This window comes from Denticeps clupeoides, chromosome 1 (assembly GCF_900700375.1).
Source record: "Denticeps clupeoides chromosome 1, fDenClu1.1, whole genome shotgun sequence".
Lineage (NCBI taxonomy): Eukaryota > Metazoa > Chordata > Actinopteri > Clupeiformes > Denticipitidae > Denticeps > Denticeps clupeoides.
The window spans coordinates 4,435,950-4,463,871 of record NC_041707.1 but is presented as its reverse complement, the minus strand read 5'-3'; the positions used below and the strand labels follow the sequence as shown (position 1 = coordinate 4,463,871).

At 45.5% G+C, this 27,922-nt stretch overlaps 2 protein-coding genes across 2 annotated transcripts; one reads left to right on the top strand and one right to left on the bottom strand.

Annotated features, from left to right (window-relative positions):
• Window positions 1–664: 664 nt before the first annotated feature.
• ptger2a (prostaglandin E receptor 2a (subtype EP2)) lies at window positions 665–5,725 on the top strand. The gene is made up of 2 exons (XM_028975045.1): window positions 665–1,456; window positions 4,645–5,725. The coding sequence occupies exons 1-2, from the start codon at window positions 665–667 to the stop codon at window positions 4,918–4,920; spliced, it is 1,068 nt and encodes a 355-aa protein (XP_028830878.1). The 3' UTR covers window positions 4,921–5,725.
• Window positions 5,726–16,240: 10,515 nt separating this feature from the next.
• Window positions 16,241–27,656, bottom strand: txndc16 (thioredoxin domain containing 16). Its single transcript, XM_029001996.1, has 19 exons — window positions 27,109–27,656; window positions 26,923–27,005; window positions 25,956–26,029; window positions 25,779–25,853; window positions 25,560–25,681; window positions 25,259–25,349; window positions 25,032–25,188; window positions 24,759–24,925; window positions 24,572–24,632; window positions 24,365–24,488; window positions 24,142–24,288; window positions 23,900–23,959; window positions 23,566–23,734; window positions 22,863–22,999; window positions 22,237–22,321; window positions 21,881–22,019; window positions 21,447–21,613; window positions 20,655–20,845; window positions 16,241–16,585 (listed from the first exon to the last, which is right to left on the bottom strand). Exons 1-19 carry the CDS (start codon window positions 27,257–27,259, stop codon window positions 16,392–16,394), a joined length of 2,394 nt encoding a protein of 797 aa, XP_028857829.1. The 5' UTR covers window positions 27,260–27,656; the 3' UTR covers window positions 16,241–16,391.
• Between the last annotated feature and the right edge of the window lie 266 nt (window positions 27,657–27,922).

Here is a 27,922-nt window from a genome sequence, read left to right as displayed (position 1 = left end):
GCAGTCGCATCTTCAGTAAATAATCCATTATAATAGAGTATACTGCTGAAACAAGTGAAGTGATCGTCATCGTGAGACGGTGCACACGGCGAAATGTGTCCTCTGCATTTAACCATCACCCTTGGTGACCAGCGTGTGGGGACGGTGCTTTGCTCTTTAACCGCTGGGGCCACCAACTGCCCCTAAAAGTTTTTTCTTTTTCGTGCCATCCTCCCAAGAGGGACTGAAATAAATTCACTTTTCAATACTGATAATGCGTCGATGACGTCGGTGTCGGTCTCTCCCAACCCTGTAAACTGATGATCGGGCTCCTACAAGCAATAGTCTGAATATTGTACCGCTGCTCGGAGAACAACAGGAGAACAGGAGTCCATGTTTTTGTTTGTTCCTGTTTTTTACTGAAAATGGGGAAATTCTGCTATTTCACCATATCATGGGGTCGTTTGTCTTTTTGCGAATCTCGTCGCTCTGCGTACTTGTATATTTTCAGAGGACAATAAAGTTGAATAAACGCTTTTTACATTACATGTACAGTAATTACAGTGATAATTGGGATAATCGCGGCGCGTCGGGAGTTGGGGGCGTGGCCCGGCGTGACGTCACCGGCGCCCGAGGACGCACAGGCTGCCGGCGGCGGCCCCGGCTCTCCAGACGCGGGGACCCGATGGACGCGCCGGGCGACAGGCGGAACCACTCGTGCGACGACAGCGCGACGGTGGCGTACGGGACGCCGCTGATCAGCGCCCTGATGTTCTCCATCGGCGTGGTGGGCAACGTGCTCGCCCTGGTCCTCCTGGAGGTCCGGCGGCGGCGCGACCGCGGCCGCCGCTCGCTCTTCCGCTTTCTGGTCACCACGCTGGTGCTCACCGACCTGGCGGGCACCTGCCTCGTCAGCCCGGTGGTGCTGGCCAGCTACTCCCGCAACGCCACGATGGTGGGCATGAGCCGGCGACGCGAGGTGTGCGACTACTTCGGCTTCAGCATGACGTTCTTCAGCCTGGCCACGCTGTCCGTGCTCTTCGCCATGGCGCTGGAGAAGAGCCTGTCCATCGGCTGCCCGTACCTGTACGGGCGCCACATCACGCCGCGCTGCGGCTACGTCACCGTGCCCGTCGTCTACGGCGCCTGCCTCGCCTTCTGCCTCATGCCCTTCGCCGGCTTCGGCAAGTTCGAGCAGCACTGCCCGGGCACCTGGTGCTTCGTGGACATGAACCCGGCGAGGACGCGCGACCGCGTGTACGCCAACGTGTACGCCACCGTCATGCTGCTGATCGTCGCGTCCGTGGTCGCCTGCAACGCCTTCGTCGCCTACCAGCTGCTGCTGATGTACCGGCGGCGCGCCGGCGTGCGGGGACGCAGGGAGCGCGGCCACTTCTCCATGGCGGAGGAGTTCGAGCACCTCATCATCCTCGTCGTCATGACCGTCATCTTCGTCGTCTGCTCCGTGCCGCTGACGGTACGCGTCTTATTCTCATTGTCGCATTTACAGCATTTACCAGACTTACAGTCAGTAGGGACAGGGACAGTCCCCCCCCCCCTGTCAAGTGTCTTGCTCAGGGACACAATGGTAGTAAGCGGGATTTGAACCTGGGTCTTCTGGTTCATAGGCGAGTGTGTCACCCACCAGGCTACCTCATAGATAAGAGCCTTTTTGAATCCGAGCATTAGATTAAAAGAGGAAGGTTTTTGGACACCTAGTCTCCAAGACGGAGGAGAGTCTAGATGCATGCTTTTCTGGTACAAGTGGAGCAGTGCTGGAGGGGTGGTGAGGGATCCGAGGCTTTGTAGGCAACCGTCGGTATTTTGAACGTAGACGTGGAGTGGTGAGGGGGAATTTGGGAGGACGGAAGACACGTCACATGATTAAAAAGTGCATATGTGGATATGGTGCTGGAAGAACTGGGTGTCCCTTTTTCTGGAAGAACCATCATGTCCCTTTTTCATAAAAATTGGTCAATTCTGCAATGAGCGCTGTAGGTAAATCGATATTTGACATACGGGGGAATTTTTCTTGTAGCTCAGATAATCAGTGGTTTTGTTTTCATTGGTCTGTTTTTGGCGCCTAAGACTTTTGCACAGTCCTGTACGTGTATAAATAGATAGATATGTATACTAGGCCAGGGAATTAACTTGTTCAGATGTGATCTTCCTCCTGTTGGTCTCAGTCAGTGAAAACAGATCAGGATCAGCTCAGCTTGATATATATAAAGTTCAGGCCAAAAGTTTGGACACACCTGAACACACGTGGAGTTATGTACTTAACAAAAAATGGAGACCTGACCTCCACAGTCACCGGACCTGAACCCAATCCAGATGGTTTGGGGTGAGCTGGACCAACAAGTGCTAAACACCTCTGGGAACTCCTTCAAGACTGTTGGAGAACCATTTCAGGTGACGACCTCTTGAAGCTCATCGAGAGAATGCCAAGAGTGTGTAAAGCAGTAATCAGAGCAAAGAAACTAGAATATAAAACATGTTTTCAGTTATTTCATCTTTTTTTTAAGTACATAACGCCACATGTGTTAATTCATAGTTTTGATGCCTGCAGTGAGAATCTTCCAATGTAATGGTCATGAGAAGGTGTGTCCAAACTTTTGGCCTAGACTCTAGGGCAAAGTCCTTTTGCAGTTTTAAATGTGAAAAAGAGAATCTGTTCAAAAAACACATAAAAACTTTGCATCGTGACAATTTACATAAGCTTAATAGTGGAGGGGAAAAAAACGGAATCTCCCCGTCGGGGAATCGAACCCCGGTCTCCCGCGTGACAGGCGGGGATACTTACCACTATACTAACGAGGAGGTGGTGAGCAGCTGTTGCGAAATGTTGTCTTTATGATGAAAATCTGTCTTTTGAAAATCAGCATAAGCACGTTTCATGGAAAAAGAAAGGTAAGTACGATAATTATATTCAAAGTGTTTATATATATATATATATATGGATTAATTTCCCTAAATGAACGTCTAATAAGAAAGTTTTCGGAACTTCGATTTATTATGTTCACTAATTTATTCGTGTGTACTGTTGTGCAAATGTTATAAAATGTAACTAAAATTTGCTACAAACAAAATAATAATAACTCTTTATTTATATGTAAAAATATCTAATATATTTCTGTACTTGTCATAAACAGAGCAAAATATGATTCAAACATTTAGAAACTATAATAAAATAAATAAATACTATGTGCACAATTCATTCTTTTATTTCAGATAAATATTTACTTTGTATATTAGTATAATTATATAAATTACAACTGAAAACTAATTGATGGTAACATTAAAAAGCACGAAAATGTAATGGAAGAAATGCATAAAAACTTTGCATCGTGGCAATTTACATTTCTAGAAAGTTTATAGTGAAGAAAAAAAATAAAAAATCTCCCCGTGTTCTTAACTCTTCCCATTCATTTTCAACGGTAGTGCTTAACAGTACGAATGTAATATATTTCCGGCCACTGCCGGGGTTGGCGCTGTTTCGACTTTTTTTTTCTTTCGCTACTGTCTTCAGTACAAAGAATTTACCTTTGTCAGGACTAACAGTCAATTTAGGAGGTATCAACTCTGCTCTGATCGAATGGAATGGACAGCTCAGCAAGGTATATTAAGCACCTGGCTAAGAAGAAGAACACCATCTCTTGTCTGAACACAAGTGAGGAGAGCCTCCAGGAGACTCAGGAGGTGAGACGGCCAAGGTTACGGTCACGGTCATCCTTGCCCTCTGAGAAACTACTCAAGCAAAAAGCTGTCCTTTGTCTTTTGCATCCTATTGGATGGTTGTTTGTTGAGACTATCCGCGTCCTTTTGCAGTTTTAAATGTGAAAATGAGAATGCAGTGACGAAATGCACAAACCTGTAAAGGAAGAAATGCGTAAAAACATTGCATCGTGGCAATTTTACACTTCCAGAAACGTAATAGTGTGAGAGGAGAACAAAAAAAAAAAAAAAGAATCTCCCCGTCGGGGAATCGAACCCCGGTCTCCCGCGTGACAGGCGGGGATACTTACCACTATACTAACGAGGAGGTGGTGAGCGGCTCCTGCGAAATTCAACCCATGAATATGCGCTGTCGGACCTGTCCTCCCGAGACCCAGCAGTTCATTTTTTTTTTTTTTTTGGTTTGGTCTTTGCCCAAATGTCTCATGCTGTCCATGCCACCTGTCTCAGGGAGGACAGCTGTGGCTTTATGATGATGTCACGTGTGCGGGGGTGCGACGGCCGCTTTGGCGTGGGACAAAGCTTGAGTCAGAGTGGGAACTCCAGAAGTGCAACAGGAGGTGACGTTCCGCCGTCCGTGAAATGTGTCACTCTCGCGGAAAGCCATAAACCATCGAAGCCACTTTTCCTCTGGCCACTTGCCCTGTGTCTTTTTGCACACCGTGAACCTCCAACGCTTCGCAATCTCGTCTCTCTGTGTACTTATAGTGATAGAGCGAGAATGAGAATGACGTGGAATTGTATTTTGTTGCGTGTTTTTTTTTTTTTTTTTTTAGCGCGGAACTGCAGCGTGGATGCATGGATGTTTGAACCGAAGTAATTCAGGGCCGTGTTTGCACGGCGCAAGCCGGCAGGGCGGAGCGACCAGGATGTTTGAGGCGCGGTGCAATTAAAAGTGCCATCATCTGTGTGCTCCTCCTGTCCCCGCAGATCCGTGTGTACATCAACTCGTTCAGCCAGAAGCTGGAGAGCCACGAGGCCGACCTGGACGCCCTGCGCTACCTGTCCGTCAACTCCATCATCGACCCCTGGATCTTCATCATCCTCAGCCCGTCGGTGCTGCGCCTGCTCTGGGGGGCCATCTGTAAGGTCCCCAGCCTGCGCTCCCGGGACTCCCTCCAGAAGTTGTCCCTGAGGAACGGCGTCCCTACTCAGCTGGAGCTGTCACAGTGCACCAGCTCCAAGGTGTCCCCGCAGATGGTGTGACTCCATCGTGTGACCTCCTGTGAAAGGAAGGAAGATCCGGAGCAGGGGAGGCACTGCCGTTGCCATGGCTGCCGGGTCCGCCCACGGAAAGCTCGCAGCGTCTCACGTCTGCCCGGTTTGGGAAAGGGAACGGGTGGAAACTCTCATGAGATGGCTGCTCATGACCTGCTGTGACCTCGGGCCACGAACTGGCAGATCATGTGCAGCATGCGGCTGCGCGGTCCTCGATGACGTGACGGTTTCCCGGCGCAGAGGGACGCCTTATGAACTGTTTTACTTGAAAATGCGCCAGACGCTTGAGTGGCTGTAAGCTGCATGATATTCCGCACGCAGCTTACAGCACGGCGCGGTATGGTAAAAAAAATATAATAAAAATGGTGACCCTTGCACGGAAAGAACAGAGTTAATCTTCTTATGAGGGTCTATGAAAAAGGCAGAGTTAGCGGTCTGGGACCATCAAAGCCCCACCAGTAAACTGACACTCACGTCTATCACTTAGTCACCCACTTACATTTACCTTTACATTTACAGCATTTACCAGACGCCCTTATCCAGAGCGACTTACAATCAGTATTTACAGGGACAGTCTCCCTGGAGCAACTTAAGGTTAAGTGTCTTGCTCAGGGACACAATGGTAGTAAGTGGGATTTGAACCCGGGTCTTCTGGTTCCCACTTCCCGACTGACTATTAAATGTGTCGGTAGGCCACATCCTGTGGTCCAGAAGTTGAATTTGTGGAATGTCACTTGAAAACTGACTTTAACTCTCATGCAGAACGAAAAAAAAAAAGAATCATTATTTAAACTAGAAGCCGCATTTGCTGCAGTGCAATTACCGTAAACTCCAGACTATAGGCCGCACCTACTGATTGTACATAAATAAGCCGCCCTTGTCTACGCATTAAGCCGCAGGTGTCGAAACGTGAGATGCGAACGGGGCAAGATTTTTTTAGACAACTACATACATACAATCATTTTTTTCCCCAAAGAGTGCTATTAGTTGTCTTCTTCAGTATCGGGATTGAACAGACTGAAGGTATGCAATCACTTTGTCACACGCTTTCTTGGCGAAAATACAGGAGAGCAAAAGTTATTCATCGCCACCGCCACCATCTGACGTGCGGCAGCTCTGTTTCCTTCTTCGACAGCCAGACTGATTGCTTTTAACATGATGTGCATCTGCACGTGTGGTTTTTTTCCACGATGAGGGTCTAATCTGAAGAATTGAAGTGTGAGGGAGTTTGGTCCATTGCGACCTGTCTGGTAATTTCATAAAGTAAAAAACAATTGTTGTAAAAGTAAAATCAATCGTTGTAAATCGTTGTAAAAATGTAATCGTTGTAAAAGTAAAAACAATCGTTGTAAAAAGCAGTTCTCAGAGCGTGTGAAAAAAATAAAGTAGCGGCCTGTATGCCGGAATTTACGGTAATCGGCGACTGTACCGGGCTTGTTGCAGCATGAAGAATGGTCACGGTGAGCTGCATGCCGTGGCTGTGAACTACGTCTCGAGTTTGTTTTATTACCCTGGGCCTGGGTCACGACACGTGGCTGAGTGCCTTGCCGCATCTAGCCGCTCTCTACGCGAGTGTTATAAAACAGGGACCAGAGAATGACGATTGTTCTGAAAAGTACTATTTCTAGGTCAGGTCAACAGCCACACGTGACACTAACCATGATCATTCATTCAAAGGTCAGCATCCAAGATGTCATCACATCATCAGACAGGGGTCACATGGATTGTGGCATTTTGCCCCGAATGCCCCTGCAACTCCGGTGATGTCATTAAAGCAAAAGTGTGTTATTACAGGCGTCTCAGAGATGTGCTGCGGCCATCTGAAACGGCCTCGACTCAGATTGCCACCACTGCTGTGATAAGACCCCCAGTGTTGCAGGGGAGGAGCTTCAGTTACACATAAACCGCACCCCAGTGGGGAGTATGGGATGCAGAAGCACAGTCTGCCCCGAGTCCTGCCCTTATATCTCCTCAGAGAATAACGCCATGGCAACGGGGTCAGTCGTGGTCCAACAACGGACATAAATTATTTTTTAAATAAGTAAGCATCCCTTCCCAGATTCAGATTTCATAAGAGTCACAGGTGGAGGGTCTGGTGTGTGTGTTTTTTTTTAAGGAAGTAAAAGATCCATTCATATGTTCATATTTCAAATGCTGCAACAAGTTTTTTTTTTTTTTATGCAATACACATAGTGCCCTGCGGCTCCATTAACCTTGACATGATGTTATTTGGACAGCAGTGGCTGTCATAAACTGATCGCTGTTGTCCGTTTGATTCAGTGCAGCATATTCTGCAATATATAAGTGCGTTTTTGTACTTTTGTACTTTCTTTCCTCCTGTGCCTTCATCAAGCCCCAGCTGTTTGGTCAAAACATATGTCCTGTTATGCATCATGTTGAAATAAAAACTGGTACATTATTTTTTTTTTTACATGGAAGCTGGTCCTTTTTTCATGAACAAATGATTTCCTGAGCTAATAATCGCGACTAATCGAATACGTATGTGGCTGCGCGCATTACGCAGAAATCCAATTTACCGTGGTTCATTAGAGCTGCCTCTTTTAAAATAATGCAGTTAGCTCGGTATTTGCATGGCTAATTTGCACCAACGGGAGGAAGCATGTCTCTGTTGCCCATGCATTTATTCCGTTGACCTGCGAATTATCTTCACGCCCAGGCCTGGGCCCGGGCGGATGGCAGCCTCCGCGGCGCAGGAAGCAGCTGCCATGTGCCGGGGGGGAGATAGCAGAGAGCATTGGGGCTGCATCGTGCCGCCCAGAGACAAATGCACCCTGACTGCACACCGGCAGAATTACCATCATTACCGTCAGCCCACTGTGGCCAGGCGTTCTGCAGCATCATGGCAAGTCCTTCACCTGCGTAGGAGACTCACGTGTTCGCTCAATATACAGGGCGTTTATGAAGGATATCTAATTATTACTTTTATTACTCCACATTGACAATTACAAGATATCAATAATGTGTTGAAACATATTTTTTTCTTCTAAACAACAGCTAGAATATCCGATCTGAAGCATTCAGGAACATATTCTTTTATCTTTGGGTTCATAGAAATTATTCTTAGAAAAGGGGCTGCCTGTTTTTTTATTTTGCTGTATCTTATTTTGAAAGACAAAGCATGGTTTAATTTTCTGGTTTATCATAGGAAAGATAACAAAAGATTTGTATTCTCCTCTGCTCCATGTGTGTCATATCTATACGGATCGTGTGTTCCCAACCCAAAAATAGGCTCTACGCAGTTCAGGAATGGCCAATATTACAACCGTGACCTTCTGGAAGGACTAGTTAGACCGACCATGCGAGTCTCAGGAGAGGCGAGGGTGACGGAGGACAGTAGCGAAGCCTCAAAAAATGTCTGAGAACCGGTCGCCTGTGCTGGCTCTGTAGTCATCATCCCATCTCAAACATTCCAAACTGCTATTATTAATCAAGATGGATTCTGCATGCAAAATAAGGCATAGATAAAAAATAAATATGAATTTCAGGAAAGGGAAGATAAGGGGCAGTGGTGGCGCAGCGGCTAAGGAAGTGGCCCCGTAATCAGAAGGTTGCCGGTTCAAATCCTGATCCGCCAAGGTGCCACTGAGGTGCCACTGAGCAAAGCACCGTCCCCACACACTGCTACCTGGGCGCCTGTGATGGCTGCCCACTGCTCACTCAGGGTGATGGTTAAATGCAGAGGACAAATTTCACTGCGCTGTGCTGCTGTGTTTATTAGTGACTTTATTAGTCCCACAAGTGGGAAATTGCATTTGTTACGGCAGAAAGTGGATAGAAACAGAAGTAATAGCATCAAAAACAGAGGTAAATAGCAGCAAAAAAAAAAAAATATGTATATGTATATTTCTACAAATGTACAATTGAGATCTACACATGTGCAATGGGGAAAGTAATGGGTAAAATGCAAAGGGTACACCTGTACAGTTGGAAATTGCTGTGATTTATTTGAAGTGTGTGTGTGTGGTCAACTGTGTGGTCAACAGCCATTATTTATTTGGTATTTAATAATGATCAATTCGACTGTTTCAGAAGTGGGGCAGCGGAGGCCTAGCGGTTAAGGAAGCGGACCCGTAATCAGAAGGTCGAATCCCGAACCGCCGAGTGCCACTGACACCGTCCCCACACGCTGCTCCCCGGGCACCTGTCGTGGCTGCCCACTGCTCACTTTTGCTTTGTATACCGTTGTGAAACTTATTTCTCTTATTTTAGTAATACTTTGTTTAAATATATAACTAAAAAACACTTACAGTATACAATACAGTCTGTAAAGTAAGCTTGCATGATCAGATGAATAATTTAGCTCATTTTCACCTTGTGTGATACATAATTCAGTGCCTGTGTAATGGGACACTTAAAGAAAGGTGCGACCACAGGGAGAATGAAACCGTAAACCACAGTGGAAAAATTCCTTCATTTGACACACACTTTAACGTAACTATTGCAAGGTAAGTAGCAGCAGAAATAAGGTAATGGATTTCTATGCCGACTCTGAAAGTAAGATACACGTCGGTCAACTCTGAAGGAACATCAGAACCAATGTGCTGACTCAAGGGGGATTATGGGTAAGTGCAGCTCAGAACATTCAATCATTGCCAGGATGCCTGGATGCTGGCTGCTCTGCTCATCCAACCATTGGCTCCGAGTCCGGCGTGGGCAGCCGCTGGCAGCAGAGACGATACGTACGAGTGAGGACTCAAAAAAAATAAACCAAGGCAGGCTGACCTGGTGGCCACCAAGGCTACCGTGAAGTAAACAGCAGCCGGCGAAACACGGATTACGAGACAGAAAAGGTTCCGGTGAAGAATAATTTACCAAAAGCCATGCCCACAATGTGAACGGCACCGTTTTTTTTTTTTTTTTTTTTTTTTTTACAAGCGAGAGGAGCTGCTCATGCAAAAGCATCATGTGATCAGCTACTCATTAACTAGAGGGTCACGGAATACGCTGGAGAGTATTTTATCTAATGTCACGGGCCAGTTAGCCTGGGGTACGATCTGCAACATTATCAGAGGTTCTAAAAATAATTTTAAATAAATAAAATGGGAAAGAACGACCAAAAATGGGACATGTCCAACAAAGCAGAGAGATTAGCTCTTGGCTCATATCAGCTTTCCAAAGAAAACAGACAGCGGATGTGAACTGATGCAGCTCTTGAAGGAGCCTTTAGCCTGGACAGAGGGTGACAAACACTAGACAATGGAGGCGCTCTGGCTTAGGCAATACTGTCTGCGACGTGAAAGTGGGGAGAGAGGGACCATGCCTTTCACCCGAGAGGAAGAGGGATAAATATCAGGCCATGTCTCTCCCACACCGACTTGGTCCTTGGCCAGGCTTAGTCAAAGGGACGCCAGAATAGGGGAAAGCAGTGAAAGGTGCTCGAAGACAGACATTGTTATCCGAGCACTGCATACCATACAGGGCTGGGGGAGAACAGAATATATGAAGACATCCCCGTTAAAATAGCATTTTTTTTATGCAAAAAAACATACCACAATAAATCATTTGCACTCCTTTAATGTGACCTATTATCTGTACAGTTCAACTGAAGAAATAAATGAATAATATCATGATTAAATGCCAGCTGCCAGCTTTAGTGTGTTAGCTGGGACATGCATAATTCTGTTATATGGGGTGTGACGTTTGAGCATAAGAAAGATTCCTTCAACGGTACTCGATGGTTCAAACCACTCACTATTCCTAACTGCTTAGTCCAGATACTCAGGGTCAATCCGGCCAGAGCCCATCCCAGGACACTGGGCAAGGGGGCGGGGCGCCAACCCACCATAATGCACACATTATGTTTCCAACATGGAACTACCATTCCCTGACGCCATCATTCAAGATATTGACCAGAAAGTGTCGAGATGAGGTCTGGTAATCCTGCAATGTCTCTGCCAAACCAAACGTCAGCATTAGAAGAATCCTTGAAGCGCTGAATGTGAATGTGGCTAAATGAAATACATTTTTTTATTTGTTTAGGTTTTTTTTTTTTTTTAAATCTTATCTATTTTTTTTTTTCAGAAAATATTTGTTGCCGCATGGACCGTTCAACTGCAACATCCGAACATATCGGCAAGGATTGGTATGCATTTTTAAAATGTAACTAAAAAGATGTAGTAATGAATCTTGCAAAAAGTAACTGTACTTTGATTACACGATTTCCTCCGGTTTCTGTAACGGGTTACAACTTTTTAAAAGTTGTAATAGAATTATGTAACACTGTTACACCGTCATCTCCATGCTCACCAACCCTGCTTGTGCATCCAGCCTGCCATTTCCTGTTCATAGTTCAGCACAGTCTGCTGACATCATCATGCTACTATAATTCATCGTACACTGGTAATCGGATTTTTTGTTTGTTGTTCATAACTTCAAAAGCGTGCTCTGGAGCATGTTGCCTTTGGAACATGGCACGTTTCACTCGGAAAAAATAAAACAGAGGTCAACAACAGGAAGACCTAGAGTTTTCCAAGTTCAGGATGCGTTTATCATTGGCACTGGGACTTGACACCGATGACCACATTCTGGTTCGCCCCTGTCGTAGACTACCGCTTGTGTTCCTATCTATCGATGAAAAGTGCAGACCTCAAAGTCACCGGAGAGTTCAGAGTTCCTCACAAATATAGAACGTTCTCAATGTTCGAGAGGTCCCTGGGGTCCTGGGAACCGCATCCTGAAGGCGGAAGTTTTGCCCGTTACCAAACCAGCCTGCTTTTGTGACCGCAGCCTCTCGCCCAGTGCCCCAACACGGCCTGTCTGGGCCACGTTAAAGCCCTTTCACCCTCAGTCTGGGAGACACTGCCTTTCCCTGGGGGGGAAAGCTGGTTAAAGCATTAATAAACGCTGCATTCGCGCTTCATTCTTTCACCAGGACGAACGTGGAGAACAAATGCACTTGATTGCTCGGTAAAGTAAACGAACGTTGCACTACTTCTGAAGAACGTACGAAAAGAAGAGGTGTGTGTGCAATTCCCCCAGGGGGTAAGACGCGTGCCCTCTCACCACTGCAGGTGTTTAGGCGTCCTGGGCTGAACACGGGTACAGAACGCTGTTTGCACAAGCAGTCCAGAGAGTCCATTTTGTAAGCCTGTCTGCTCAGGTCAGGGTCACATCGGAGCTGGACCCTATCCCACCAACCTTCGGGCACAAACAATTCCTGGACTGGGATGTCACTTTGTTGTGGTGTCCACTGCAGACACCCTTTGGCCCGTAGAAAGAAGCCTGACCCTCTATAGAAAAAAAAATCACCCAGCATGGGGCCTGGGTCTCTTACGTTGCCTGGGTGTCTCGTCCCACTTGCAGCATGCAGCCGGATAGCTTTTCCCTATAAAACTATTCAGTATTTAAATATGCTCAAAACAGAGTTCACTAATCCGAGTACAGAGGCCTGAAACAGCATTTTGGCTATTTTTCCCCGTTAACAAGCCTTTTCTTTTTTCAGGAAAAGGTTCATTTACACAGCCGAGAACAAACAAGAAAATAACTTATTCACGGGGGAATATGGTCTCGGGAGAGTAGGATCTTCCCTGATCTTCACGGATGGTTTCACATCAGGCAACTTTAGCACAAATTTCACAATAATATCGTAACAAGGATCTTTGCACGAAAAACAAGTCTCAGCATGAAATGGACCAAATTCTACTGGTTGTGCTACAGATGCACGTTCTTCCGGGCATTTATTGCAGAAACACTATTGATGGACCGAAACCGGGCCCACGTTTGCTGACTTGTGTAACACATTCAGGCTTTTCACCAGAGCATATGACTAGTTGCTTAAAGTATTTTTTTTAGAACCACGTGATTATGTTTCAAAAATCAATTTTGTGAAATGCGGAAATTAGGCTGTAGGGGATATGCGACTTTGAGTATTTAATATTGTTTGGCCTCGGATGAGAAACAGTTTGAGGATCATTAGGATTACGTTGCTGTAATGGCTCTCTTGTTCTCATGTGGAAATGCACGGGTTCCCTAGGAAATGCTGCCCAGACACGGGTCCCAGAGATCTTTTATTATTATACAATGGTTGGAATGAAAACTCTCCAGAAACAGGATTAGGAATATGGCCAGTAGGTGAGCCAGCCATGCTGCCTGAAACAAATGCAAACAGTGGCATAAAGGCGAAACTTTATTTCTTCACATTGCTTCTTTGCATTGCTTCAAAAGCCTCAGTGTTCATGTATAGAAATTGTCTATACAAAAGAAACGCTATTCAGAGAATTCTGTTGTTTGGTCATTGTAGGTTAGATTGTCCAGTGTTTTATTTATTTGTGCCCTAGGGCACTATTTTCAAGATGACACCAAGCACTGCGCCCATATTTTAAAACGCATGCTCACATATTATAAAAGATTTCTAATTTTATCTATAATATTCTTGTAAATCACGAGGACGCGAGCAAGATCTAGTGCTGCACTTAGCACCAACTTTCCTGATAAAACAGCATTACTCGTACATTGCGTTGTCACTCTTTCTGTCAAACTTGTGGAAATTTTATTTCGATTTATCCTCAATGGGGCAGTGGGGGCCTAGCGGTTAAAGAAGCGGTCCCATAATCAGAAGGTCGCCAAGGTCGCCAAGGTGCCACTGAGCAAAGCACCGTCTCCACACACTGCTCCCCGGGCGCCTGTCATGGCTGCCCACTGCTCACCAAGGGTGATGGTTAAATACAGAGGACACATTTTTTTGTGTCACCGTGTGCTGTTCTCCAGTGTTTCACAATGACAATCACTTCACTTTCACTCATGGCATATAAAGGGAATCTGTCTTCTTAGAGACCTTGTTTCCTTGGAGTTGACTCACACAGGCTTCATTACATATATTTCAGCACAGGAGGATACATGGAAAGGTAGGGATGTAGCATGTTCCCCTTGATCCATTATCCCTCCATCCCAATTCTGCACGTATGCCCGAGGGCATCAGATAAGATCTCATTCAAGACAGCTGCTGGGAACGCCGCTTTCCCTGGCAAGACGACTCTTGATGGAGAACAAAAATAAACGCTTCTGTGAATTGAAAGACTGAAAAGAGGCGTGAATAAACATCTCCCCTGTCAGCGTGTGTGCTTGCACTCGCTGTGCACATGTGTTTTGGTTCGGCCCCTGAACTTTGGAGTCTTTTTTCTGGTGTGCCCAATGCGTTTGCTGCATAGCAACCAAAGAACCGAACAGGGAACACGCGTTCCGATGTGGTTCATTAGGTCCATTTCAGATTTACTCAACAGGCCGACCATCAGAACATCCGGCCTCTCCATGGAAGAAGAAGAGGGTTAAAATAAGAAAATAAAGCTCTGGCTTACAAGCAGAGAATTAAAAAGAAAAGACGCATCACTTTACAGATCTCATTTCCAAACACTTACCTAGATGTTCTGGGGCATTACGTTTCCTTTTCCCAGCAGCCTAATGAGTAACCCTAACTAACTCATGCGGCTGTTCATGGACGAGGCAGCGCCATATAAATCAATAGATAATCAATTTCTGATATGCGTGTTCATTGTTACGCTCATTAGAGAAGTTTCCTGATTTCATTATGTAATTTAATTCCCTGCTAGATATGACCATGGCTGTTATGTAACAATCTTGGCCGTTCCGAGTGGAGCAATATGCATGATGCTACACGTTTGACAGATGATTGGACTTTTCTTCTAACGTCAACCGCCCCTAAACCTCACCCTGTCCGCAAAGAGTCATTGGAAAAGTTAGTCATTAACTAATGCAACAAAACCATTTGCAATTTGCCTCCATCCTGCTTAGTCACTGCTGCTGGCATTATCTCATGTTCAGCTCGTCAGTTTTGCTTATATAGGACACATATTCACATCAGATGCCTCACATTTACTGTATAACTTTAACATGCACGCCTCGTCATCTCATAAATGAAACGACTCCTCCTTCTTCAGAAGGTTTGCATTAGAGCCATGGTACGAAGTGGAAAATCAACGACCAACCCCAGACCTGATTAGCATTGCTGCAGTTCAGTGATGGAGAACAACTTAAAATAATCACATGAATGATTTCCAGACTCTAAAGAATCACAAAAAAACCCACTTTGCTTAAGGACCTTGTTCTATGCCAGATGAAAAAAAAATCAGTGCCTAGAGGGGCTGGAGACCACCAAAAGACCACAGAATAAAGTGGAATAACATCTGGCAACATGGCAATGATGTAAAGTTGCCAGGTATATAAAAAGTGTCCACAAAATAGATTCCAGCCAAATGCAACTGCAGTCACACCTTAAACAAAGACAATGTTCAGACTTTGATTTATAAACAGGCCGCAATCTTTGATGAATACTGGCCACATGGATGTGTCCTTGGCCCCACACTCTAGGTCTTGGGCCTGAACATTTATTGGAATAAAATCAAATGCAGACTCGCTTACTTAAAAAACAAATCTTCCAGAGAACAAAGTGATTTTCAGCCGATGACTTCAATTATGATGAGTTTTCAGCAATTAGTCAAAAGAAAATCCTGAAACTTTCAGGACCCGTTGCAGGGTCCTAGAGGGTGGTAGTAGCCTAGTGAGTAACACACTTGCCTATGAACCAGAAGACCCGGGTTCAAATCCCACTTACTACCATTGTAGTACCAGCAAGACACTTAACCCCGAGTTGCTCCAGGGGGGGACTGTCCCTGTAACTACTGATTGTAAGTCGCTCTGGATAAGGGCGTCTGATAAATGCTGCAAATGTAAATGTAAATGTAAATTTGCATATCAGGCCCTCAGATATGCTCCAAGTCTGCCTCTTGAATCTTGACCGAGGGTAAGACTAGGTAAACATCTCTCCAGCGTGTGGAAGGAACTCCCGCCCCGTTGCGATCGACACAGCAATCAAGAGTGTGACCTGACCCGGTCTAGATCAAGGGGCTCGGCACATGCGTGAGAATTGTTCTTCTGTATGTGGGCTCTTTTCAAACACGGACGAAACGAGGCCATTAAGAATGATTGCGGTGAAATTTAAATGTGTGAAAAGACACAGTTTAGTTACCATAGACAAGAACTCAAACACGCTTCATTGCTATATCTTGTAATTGTGAGCATTGTGATGTAGCTTTTCCACAGCCAAAGGCCCTATGGAATGGTGGGATTGTGGGAAAACAGTTGGGATCTATCAGGGAAACTGCAGCACTCATTAAGACTCTCCCTGAGGTACAGGGCCATGAAAACACACGCTGAAGAGCTCCAGCCGCAGAAGGCAGCAGCACTCCGGTTTACGGGATTTCAGCACTCGTCAGGCACTTACAAATTCAAAACCATAATCAATAAGAAGCCATATCCAGGAGGAAGGACCGCCTTAATCATAAAAAATAAATAGATTTACTTGAAATTGTTATGTATGTTGTCAGAGAAAAGAAACATTTTGGTTGTGATATGGTTTGGTAAAACTTGAACAGTAAGGCTGGTAGGTTCTCTCCATGTTCCCACAGCTCATCTGATCTGGGTTCTCAGAGCTCGGAGTGCCGATGGGGTGAAGGCGAGTTCACCGGAGAACCTGGATCCTGTTCCTCTGGTCCTTTCGTGCTGGTGGTCTTCGTTTTGGGGTCCCTCTGGCTTGCGTAGCCTGGCATCTCCTCGTCCATGATTGACAGGAAGTCATAAAAGGGCACAGCGGGAGTCCATGTTCCATCTGTGACCACACCTGGGCGGAAGAGAGAAAAACAGAAAAACAGGAACCAACAGATGCATCAATCACTGGCCAAAAACTAAACAAGTGACATCATTGAGCAGTGAGGTGATCATGTCGTGGGGAAGGGGGGGGTTCCACAAACCAGGATTTGTCAGTTAACTGAGTACACCGTACCTGAATTTGCACGAGAAAATTCAAATTAAAATGGTTCTGGTATGGAATTGGTTTTATAGAACTGAATAAACCGGTTTAAAAACACTAAAAAGTATTGCAATGTTCTCTTGTCCTTACCCACTAGGCCACCACTGCCACCAGCTGTCAGTTAAACCGTGCAATTTATCCAATGAAATGAAAGTGATTATTGTAGAGCAGTTTTATTGACAACTGTTAAATATGGTTAACTTGAAGCAAGGGGTTAAGGAAGCGGCCCCTTAATCAGAACGTTGCCGGTTCGAATCCCGATCCGCCAAGGTACCACTGAGGTGCCACTGAGCAAGCGCCTGTCATGGCTGCCCCACTACTAAGACTTTGTTTTTGAATTCCGGTGCCGACCTAAAGAGCTCTGCACGGTCAAGCCTCCCGGACTGCTATTCAGGCTGTGGGTCTCTTAGTTCTGGCCAGGTCCACTGCACAAACTGAAGACATTCCTGTTCAACCCGGGCGTTGAACCGATCTTGGATTCAACACCTTCAGAGGTCTTCGGGTGCTTTTGTGTATGTGTATGGACCAGTACATTATAAAGGAGGAGACTTTACTCCTGCTCCTCCTGTTGGGGTTGTTGCGATACAAGAATCTCAAACTCAATAATGAGCAGCATCACGACCCTTTTACGAACCTAGCGCCTGTGTGAGATACATTATTTTGATGAAGAAGACTGGACATCTAAACTCTGTTGTTGATATAAATCAGGGGAAAAAAATGCCAAGTGAGCAGGGAAAAGGTCATTTGGACGTTCTCAGAATAGTCCGGTTGCAAAACCTCAACTGGCCCAAAAAAAGATCCTCTCCAAAAATAATCTAAAGCACATCAGAGGGCCCCAGGTGCCAAAGACGTTAAGGGTTAGAAGGGGAAACGTGGCTGGGAAACAATTCCACAAAGGAAGCCAGGAAGCGTCCGTAAGCAACTGTCAAGTTCAGCCAAAAGCAGCTTTAACAAGAAAGATTTATATCTGATCTTTGCAAGCCATAACAGATAACGCAAATTCATAAAGGGAATGGATGACTGGGCATCTCTAATGAAACACAGAGCTGGACAGACCTGTGCAGAAGAAGAAGGTCCCTAGAGTTTCTCTGAACTGCTGAGGAAAAACAAGTGGCCACAGACAGACACAATTAAGGGGTACGGTTACCCCTGCACTTCACAGGGGAAAAAAAAAAAACTGTGAATGACGCTGCTGTTGCCGCCGCTGAGAAGTGGGCACGGAATCGAGCCCACGTACAAAACGAAATCTCCATGAACATGTGGAGAATGGAAGAGCTGCCTTGGGAGAACCTGGCGGGAAACCAGCAGAGCATCATCTCCGCATCTGGGCACATTAGTGGCTGTATTAGATGTAGACAGAACGACAGCATATGACCAACCTCCTCAGTGGAACCTCATGTGTCTCGGCGTAAAACAACGAAGTGGTTTTTAATGAAGATTTAATGCGTGATGCCAGAAAAAGTGTTCAGAATGTTTGTCTGCATTGCTGTCACTCTTACAATATTTTAGAGACAGACAGAAAAACTGTGGCCAAATAAACTGAGAGTAAAATTCAAAAGCAAGTTTGTTGGCGTATTTACATTTACGGCATTTGGCAGACGCCCTTATCCAGAGCGACTTACAACGTGCTTTCAAGTTACCATCGATGAAGAGATCAATTCCGGTTCACTAGGACCCCCAACTATGAATGCAATCTTTTTATTCACTCTGTTGTAGATTCTGTACACAAGTTCGACAATAAGAAAATTCTATTTAATCTAAATATTCTTTAAAGAGGAAGGTCTTGAGCTGCCGTTTGAAGGTGCTCAGTGACTGAGCTGTTCTGACCTCGAGGGGAAGTTCATTCCACCACCGAGGGGCCAAGACGGAGAAGAGTCTAGATTAGGGCTGCACGATTTGGGGAAAAAGACATATTGCGATTATTGAGATCAATATTGCGATATGCGATTGCGATATGATAAAGGCCACTTGCTTGTATATCAATGAAAAGTGAAAATAAATCACAAAAAACTCTTTTACATTACTGTCGAACGACAAACCCTGGTAAGGCTAAACAACTGTTTTGATTATATTTGGCCATTATAAAATCCCATATTATAGTTCTTACGTTTAACCAAAACGTTGTTTGGAGGCTGACTTGAACTCAGGGATGCATAGCTTTGCTAGCTTAGCTAAGGCTAAGATTTGTAAACTGAGGTGAATTTCTTTAGGAAACCTTCAAAGTTTGAAAAAAGTTAACTAACTAGCTAAGAACAGTCTAAATAGTTAATGCCTACGTTTAGCCAAAACGTTGTTTGGAGGCTGACTTGAACACAGGAATGCATAGCTTCGCTAGCTTAGCCTAGCTTAGCTAAGGTTAAGACTTATAAAACGGGATTTTATAATGGCCAAATATATTCAGAACTATTGTCCAGCGTTACCTATGAAATGTAATCCCCCGGGATCTGTTTGGAGCATACAGCGGTTTGTACAGCCACAAGCAGCACAAGAGTGAGGCATTTTTATGCACTTCTCTCCATAGATGTATATGCTTCACGCCACTGCAGCGCCTCTCGTAATATGGCGGCGACGTTGACGTACGATGCAGCTCGTCATGCGGCGTCTACCCATATGTCTCCGAATCGAAAGTCATGTGACCAAACACGTCACATTCGACTGAGATGTGAGACGTGAGATGTGAGACTTCAGTCAGCTCGCCAACTTTGAGAGAATGAGAATGGATCGGCAACATATCCAATCTAATCCATGTACTAATCATTTAAATCACATCTTTTTGCGTTCACGTAATCGCACAGACTGACATCGAGATTACGATTGCGATTAGATTAATCGTGCAGCACTAGTCTAGATGAATGTTTTCCTTTTACCTTCAGAGATGGAGGGACCAGGCGAGCAGTACTGGAGGCTCGGAGTATACGAGGTGCAGTGCGAGGTGTAATAAGGGCTGTGAGGTAGGATGGTGCTACTCCATGTTTGGCTTTGTAGGCCAGCATCAGTATTTTGAACCTGATGCGTGCAGCTACTGGGAGCCAGTGGAACGAACGTAGCAGAGGGGCGGTGTGGAGAATACGGGAAGGTTGAAGATTAGTCGTGCTGCTGCATTTTGTATTAGTTGTAGAGGTCGGATGGTACATAGTGGTAGACCAGCTAAAAGGGAGGTGTCTCTTCTTCTTCCTTTGACTTCTTTGGCAGTGGTGGCCTGCCTCCATAATCAGAAGGTTGCCGGTTCGAATCCCGAGCAGTCAAGGTGCCACTGAGCAAAGTCCCCACACACTGCTCCCCGGGCGCCTGTCATGGCTGCCCAATGCTCAAACACAGAGGACACCTTTCACTGTGTCACCGTGTGCTGTGCTGCAGTGTATCACAATGACAATCACTTCACTTCTCCCGTTAGCGATGTCCACACAATTGACATGGCAAACGTTTCACGCCAGACACCTTTCCTGTCACATGTTGGCATATGACTACATGACATATTTTCACTCCATTGCAGATGAAACTATCCAAATTTTACGACAATTCTGCTTTTAAGAGGTGCAAAAAGAAAAGAGAGTTTTATAGCTACTTTAAAAAAAAAAAATTATCTTGTTCTGAAACCTCCAGCACCTACATACAGAAGTTAACAGTGGAACTGAAATGGCTGCTCAATGGAGGGGAATTTATGTTGTTTAATTACAATTGTTCTTTTATGGCTGTTCCGCACTCATTTTGCAACTCCTAATAAATCATACTGGATAAAATGGTATACCATTCATTATTTTGCAGCCAGAGTATAGTATAGTTTTTGTCGTTTTTTTTTCTGGCCTGACACATTAGATCTTAATGGAGTTTACAGAATGTAGATGTCCTTCATGGAGTAAACCGTATCAAATCAACTCACCAGTGGACTTTTCCATCCCACTCTCCACGCTGTGAAGCCACTGAAGAACTGTCCCTTCCAGCAGAGGACGCTCTGTGGGAAAGTGGAAGACCTCTCCCCCGGTGGACAGCTGAGACAGCACCAGGGCGGGCAGCTGGGGGAGGAACCCGAGGTACGTCTCCAGCACAGACCGCCCAGCAGGCGTCCGACCCCTATAAACCAAACCAGACTTGGTTGTAACTTAATCCGTAAATCTGCTTTAAAGAGGACATGGTGACATTATAGCCCCTCAAAGAGGAAACAACTTTTATCATCTAGTCAGGAGAAAGTTTATGGAAGGGACAAAACCGGAGATCAATTTGGTTTAGAACCCAATAAATTCCTTTGTTATTAGAGATGCTTTGTAAAATTCTCTTAAGGAGGAGACATAAATACGTTGCAATCATTTTGCAATTTATTATGATACGATCTAAATGGCTACTTTTTGTGGAGTGTGAAAAATATGCAAATGGTCGGCTGCAGCTAAACTACTTTATGCAGATAAAGTTGCACATAATAGAGACAAGAAGAATTTTAAAAGGCGAGAGGAACATTTCACTAAAATCACTAAAACAAATCCTGACTTAAGTCTTTAGATGATCTTAAGTATTTAGGAACTTTAGATGATCAAGGCACACGCATATCACCAGCTTGTATCACCACACGTGTATTGATATTTTGGCCCCGCCCCTTATGATCACATTTTTAGAAACTACATCTTGTTGGGAATCTTGTTTTTCCTCCTTTAGTCCATAGTTAACGGTGAAAACGTACATGTGTATCCAGCAGGGCAGGTAGGCGTCCAACTGGCCTTTTTCTAGCAGGCCTCTGATCTCTAGCAGAGCGTCTGCCTTCTCTGCTCCACCGTCATGGGCGAATAGCAGCAAGAGTGGCTTCTTCTGCTCCAGGTACCAGGGCAGGTTGTCCACGGTCAGCTCGGGCTGAGGAGGCCCAGGAGAAGGCACAAAAGTGAATCTAAAAAGGAAGAACTTGACAGCCCATGGTTTGTGAACGCAGACCCGTGGAAATAAACTCCCAATCTGAGCTACGCCTCCCAGGGAGAGGAGAGGCAGGTTAGCATTCCTCCTTTATCCTGGTTTCTGGAATGTTGATTTAGCCCGGCCTGGTCCAAAATAACCACCCAGGCAAAGGACCCTCATTAATCACCTGAAAATGCATTTGGGCGCCTTCACAATGCTTTTACTCACAAATGGCTCCAGCAATAAGCGGCGTATCAGTGTAAGTAGCTCTTGGACAGAGGAGAGGCGTATGGCGTGGGCTTGACTGCGGACCCCGGGCCACCGGGACACGAGCAGAGCAGGCAGCTGCACGGAGAGCTCCTCGGCCCTGGCGACAACACACACACACACACACACTCAGAATGATTACTGCTGTCGGTCCCCCTGACAGCCATCGGCTCCGAACAGTGAACAGGTCCTGCCGCACAGTCATAACAGATCTCGGTACTGTCGGGAAGGACACTTCAGGCTTTAGTGCACCGCCGGCTTTCATTGACCGGAGGGCTGCTGAGTTGTTTTGGGGGTAAAGAGAGAAAAGTTCTTACCATTTCTCTGCCTGGCCGCCAGCAAAGAGGCCAAAATGTGCCTCCCCCCGCAGGGCTCTCACTGCATCTTTAAACACACTTATCCCTGTAGAGAAGAACAAAGAAAAAGAAAGAAAGAACAAACAGAAAGAAATTAACTCAACAAGGGGGCCAAAAATATTAGCGAAACACTAATCCTATATTATGGCATAGTCAGATAATTTTATAATTAATCTTTTAATGTATTGTTTCTTAATGATTGAATTAATAATAGTTTGTTCCATTAATATTCTTACAGGTTTCTGCTTCAGTATTAAGAAAAAATGTGTGTGCATTTTATTTCGAGATTCAAGATTGGTTTATTGTCAGTACAACAGTATACACAGTATACCGTGTATTGAAATAATGTTTCACACATAGTGCAATCATAAAATAAAAAATATATATATACACACTAAAATAAACTAACTAAAAATTAAAGCTAATAATATTGTCTCATCTCACATTTTGAATCCATTTGTAGACATCAAAAACCAAATTCACAACCAAATATTTTCCTGCAGTGATTGTCAAAGAGGAAGATGAATGAAAAAGAATGAATGGATGCTGTGCCAGCACATGGTATACATTTTGAGTCTGACCCTCACCTGGGTCCTGCCCGGCGCCGAAGAGCCCCAGGACACGGACTGGGCGGAGCTCTGGGCATCTCTCGCCGACGCCCCCCTGCAGGAAAGTGTGGGCCTCGGAGGGGCATGACAGCAGGACGGGGTTGCCAGTGTGACTCCTGCACAAACACAGGAAGCGGGGTCACGACCTCCACCCCGGTGCAGACGGCAGACCCCACATCGGACAGCACGGCAGGCAGCCAAAGCCACCAGCATCTGGCATGTCCACCTTCATAAGGCCAAAGGTTGATGTAATGGCTTTCTAAACAATGTTTGGTGCAAATGGCCCCTTTCTCAACATTGCAATCAGTCGTGCGATCGGATTAGCGTCATCGTCCCGTTCTCATCTATAACACTCCCTGTGGAAGGTACTGAATTTCAGGATGTTCCAGAAGGACGTCTATTAATATTAATCTGATGGTATAATATACACACTAAAAGGAGCCCATGAAATGGATGGATTGAGTTTTTTGTAATGACATTGAGCTATAGCCCTGATTGCGATGTGTAGAGTCATGGTCTTTCCTTCCACATTCCCACGTTAAAAAATGTTTACATAGCATGGATTTCCTTCACGGCTAAACTAGATGTTTACCACAACTGTTTCGCATAAACCCTTGAGCTCAAGGACGCTTATCCGGTGGATTAAAGACCTTGGGAAGAGGACAAGGGAAGTGTCACTCACAGCAGGATAAACCTATGCAGGCTGTCAGTTCCCAGCATGCCCCTGTAGGGTTGGGCGAGCTCGCCCGGCCGATACATCAGCACTTTGGGGTAGGAGGAGATTTGCTGCGAGCTGCATACATCTGTCCATTCTCCACAGTCGACAGAGGCCAGCACCACGTCCAGGACGTCTGGACAGGGCATGCGGACAGGCAATGCACACAGGTTAACAACTGTTAAAAAAAGCCTGACCCTACAGAGATCTATATATTGTGTGATAATACAATACAATAGAGCTGCCATGCCAGCATGTGTGCCATGTATGAGAAGGGTCAGAGTTCAGCATTTAGAATCACCTTTCAGAGCTTCAGCAACTTCTATGAAAGACTGCAAAACTGCCATGGATACAGCATCCCCTAGTGGAAAACAACCAAACTTCATTATCATGATCTAAATAGCCAAAATCTCAGCTTTATATGACCTGAGGGGTATATGGATGAATATATAGAAGTAAAGCAAATGCAGAAAAATAACGGTACTTTACTTTATCAGGAAATTTAGAAATAAATCTATGAAGCCAAGTTATTCTCTTGCTTACACTTCACGTAAAACAGCACCGCTGTGAGGCCACGCCGCGCCACCGCGCCGTTAAAGGTGTCGCCCGTTAACTCTGCGACTGGCTCCAGGTCGAGCGTCAGGCCCCTGTCCCTGTAAACCGACTCCGCCACCTCATCATCCAGTACGTCTGGCGACAGTGAAGATTCATTTTCACATGTACACATGTACGATTCTCAAACATTTTCGCCGCGACTCCATTTTACCTAGAACTGCCCACTCATCTTCGTCTTCGTCATCATCCCTGTTCCCTTCAGGAAGAGTCTTTTCCCTGAAAAGCTTAACAGCGTCCTCTACGCTATTGAATGTGATGTATTTTAATGTTGCACCCTGTAAAGTACAAGTGTTATTAAACGTTATCCACACAAAAACATGAATCCATATGAAAATGAAATGGGTGGAGACGGTCTGACCTCTTCCGGCAGTTTATAAGCAGCGTTGTATTTTTGTGTAGCCGTGGCGTCAGTGCCGCCCCTGTGAGACGAGACTCGCCATTTACTGTGCATTACTGCCGAACTTAATCAAAGAAGAGTACCCCCCCCCAAAAAAAACTCATGACTTTTCTGCAGATTTTACAGCTAACGTCCAGCTAATGCCAACCTGTGGATAAGCACTACGCCAACCTCCCCCCTCAGCCTCCAGGCCAGGCTTTCAGCAGTGGTTCTGTCCAATGCCAGAGTGTGGGGCTGGGCGAACAGGAAGAGAACAGGAACGTGGAGATGGCTGTAGACCACGTCCACCTCAGCGGGGTCGGCTGCATCCTCCGTCTGGCATCAACACAACACGAAAACGTCACCATCGGTGCCATAAACCCTCTACACAGAAATGCCGTGAGCTTCTTAGATGGATAAGTTTGTCACAGCGCTCTCTTACCAGCAGAGGAACGTCCATCATCTGAAGGAACGTGTGAAGGTTGAGGGTAGTGAGGGGCTTCCTCATAACTGTGTGTGTGCAGCGGTCGGACACACGGGACACATCTTTACAGTGTAGGAACCACAGACCAGCCTGAAGGGAGGACGGGTCCTCAACACTACATGTGGGGGGGGGGTCAAAAGGTCAAAAAGGTCAAAAGGTTATCAGGGGAAAAAAAAAAAACTCACCCCAAATGCTTGAGTACAGGACCACCCGTGGTCAGGACAAACTGGTATTTGGTTCCATATACAAAAGCAGCCTCCATTAAGGCCCGGTGCTCTGGCAATGAATGGAGAGGGAATAAGAAATAAGAGCGTGCAGATGCTGCAAGTGGTTTTATAGATTCATCTGTTTTTATTGAACCACACCTCACTTAAGTGCTTTAAAATGTCTATCATTCTAATCCCTCATTTTGTTCGCTATGTTTATTAAATGCTTTTTTTATCATTAAATATACGTAAGTTTGAAAATCTTTGGTGAAAACTTTACCTGGAAGGCCAAGAGCCTGGACGTGACCAAACACAACATCCACCTTGCCTTTAGCCAACCTCTCTATGCTCAAAAGCTCGGCGGGAATCTGAACGGAGCGCACCTCGTTGAAAAGGACAGTACTGCGTGGGAGAAACACACCCAATATTTCAACAATAACGAACAACTGGCCTTCAACAAACAGAATCTTTACATTTGAATGGCCAGTAGTCAACTTACAAAAGGACGTGCGACACAATGGCGTTGACATCAAACACCGTATCGATGTCGAAACTCCTTAGCACCTCAGAACCGCTGGAGGATTCATTAACAGAATGACAATATTAATAATAATAAACAGAGAACACTGTTCGTCAGTTAAACTGAAATCGTAGTCATTCTGGAAAATATACACACCGAAACAAATATGACTTCTTCAGGACCTTCTCGCTGGCACAGTACTTTTCAACATCTGCTTTGCTGCAGTTCACCTTAGAGAGTTAAGGTGAAAAGACGTTTTCATGAATTTCAGGCCTGCGCAATAGCAAGCATTTGTTCAATATAAAATAATTATCATGATATAAAAACATTACGTGGCCCGAGCTTTGATAAGTGGATGTTGCAAAACTACTAGGATGGAACAGATTTTCAGGAAAATTCATTAAGGTTAGGGGCAGTGGTGGCCTAGCGGGGTAAGGAAACGGACCCATAATCAGATGGGTGCAGCACAGCACATTTAGCCCCTCACCTTAGTGAGCAGAGGGCAGACATAAATGGCCTGGAGAGCAGTGTTTGGGGGTGGTTTGATACTCGAACCCACAACCTTCTGATTACGGGTCCACTTCCTTACCCACTAGGACACCACAGTTGGAACTTGGTTCAGAAATTGAAAATATCGATACCATTGGTTATGGTGGAGGCCTTGTGGTTAAGGAAGCGGCCCCGTAATCAGAAGGTTGCTGGTTCAAATCCTGAACCACCAAGGTGCACTGAGGTGCCAGAGTACACATTTCACTGTCTGCACTTGTGCTGTACTGCTGTGTATCACAATGACAATCACTTCGCTGTGCTAATATTGATCCGATATTGATAGTGTCAATAATTACGTTTGGCACATCCCTAATTTTCAGCAGTTCCACCAATGCCTCCACTCACCTCTCTCTCCATTGTGCTCTACTACCCAGTAGATCACTATGCATCATGCACATTGTACTGGCATTACGGTCTGTATAAACCAGCCCTGCATATATTGCGCAGTGTATTGGGGGAAATATCCATTGGCCTGGATGTTGCGAGGAAGGACGGAGCGAAGAGGCAAGACAAATGCATTTATGGGCTAATAAAGCAGGCTGCACGATCAGACATGGGCCCCGTCTCTGCATACCTTTGCCACCGAGATGCCGTAATCTTCCAGGGCTTCCGCAGACCTCTCCAGCTCTTCCAGGAACAGTGCAATGGCGGGGCTGACTGCACTTGGGAAACTGAAAATGAACAAATTTGCACCGCTGCATGCATGCATGCATGCAACCAACTCGTTCCGTCCGATTACCGATGCAGACTTTTATCTTACCTTGGCGGCCAAAGTATATAAAGGACATCCTTCCAGCCTGCAGTTTTGCACTGAAACTTTCTTGCGTGCACTCTTGCAGTTTCGGGACGTTTGCAGCAGTGAACCGCTGGGGCAGAAGATACAGCACGATGCCAAGTATAAAGCCGAACATCGTTCGTCTTTATCGCGATTTAAATGATCGTTCCGACCGTGACCAGCCTTACACTCGGGGAATTAAACACATACATTAAACCATGTTGTCATTTTGCCTTAAACTGCCTTGTTTCTGCCAAGTCGCACGTTCCGCCATGTCGGGCAAGTAAATAATTTGTTTAAGACGAAAGCAGTGCAACTAAATTAATTACTCAGGATAAACAAGTGGTAAATAATGATAGCTCGACCCTCTTCCTGTTTAACATCGGCTATATGTATTTTTCAATCCAATCGCCTTCGTGGAACTTTCAAAGAAACGTGACGTCACGCCACCTACCAATCGCATGCGTAGGATACGGGAGACGCGTGGAGCTGACGTCGGCCTCAACCTATCAGAGAAGAAACAATTGGAGGTAAGGCACCCCGAAGACCAATTAAAAACCATCGTCGAATGGTGGGCGGAGACGCGCGCATTGGGCGATGTCGATCGACAGAGTTGTCCGACATTTTGGCTCCGGCGAAGGGGAACGCGGCGGCGAGGGTCGCTCTCGGGACTGGAGCCAACATGGCGGCCGGCGAGCGCCAGTTTACAGCCGCTTGTGATTGGTCAGTGGGCGGGACGTTAGACGCAGTTGATCGCTCCTCGCATCTCGTTTTTTTATTTTTTTCCTTGAGTTGTTTT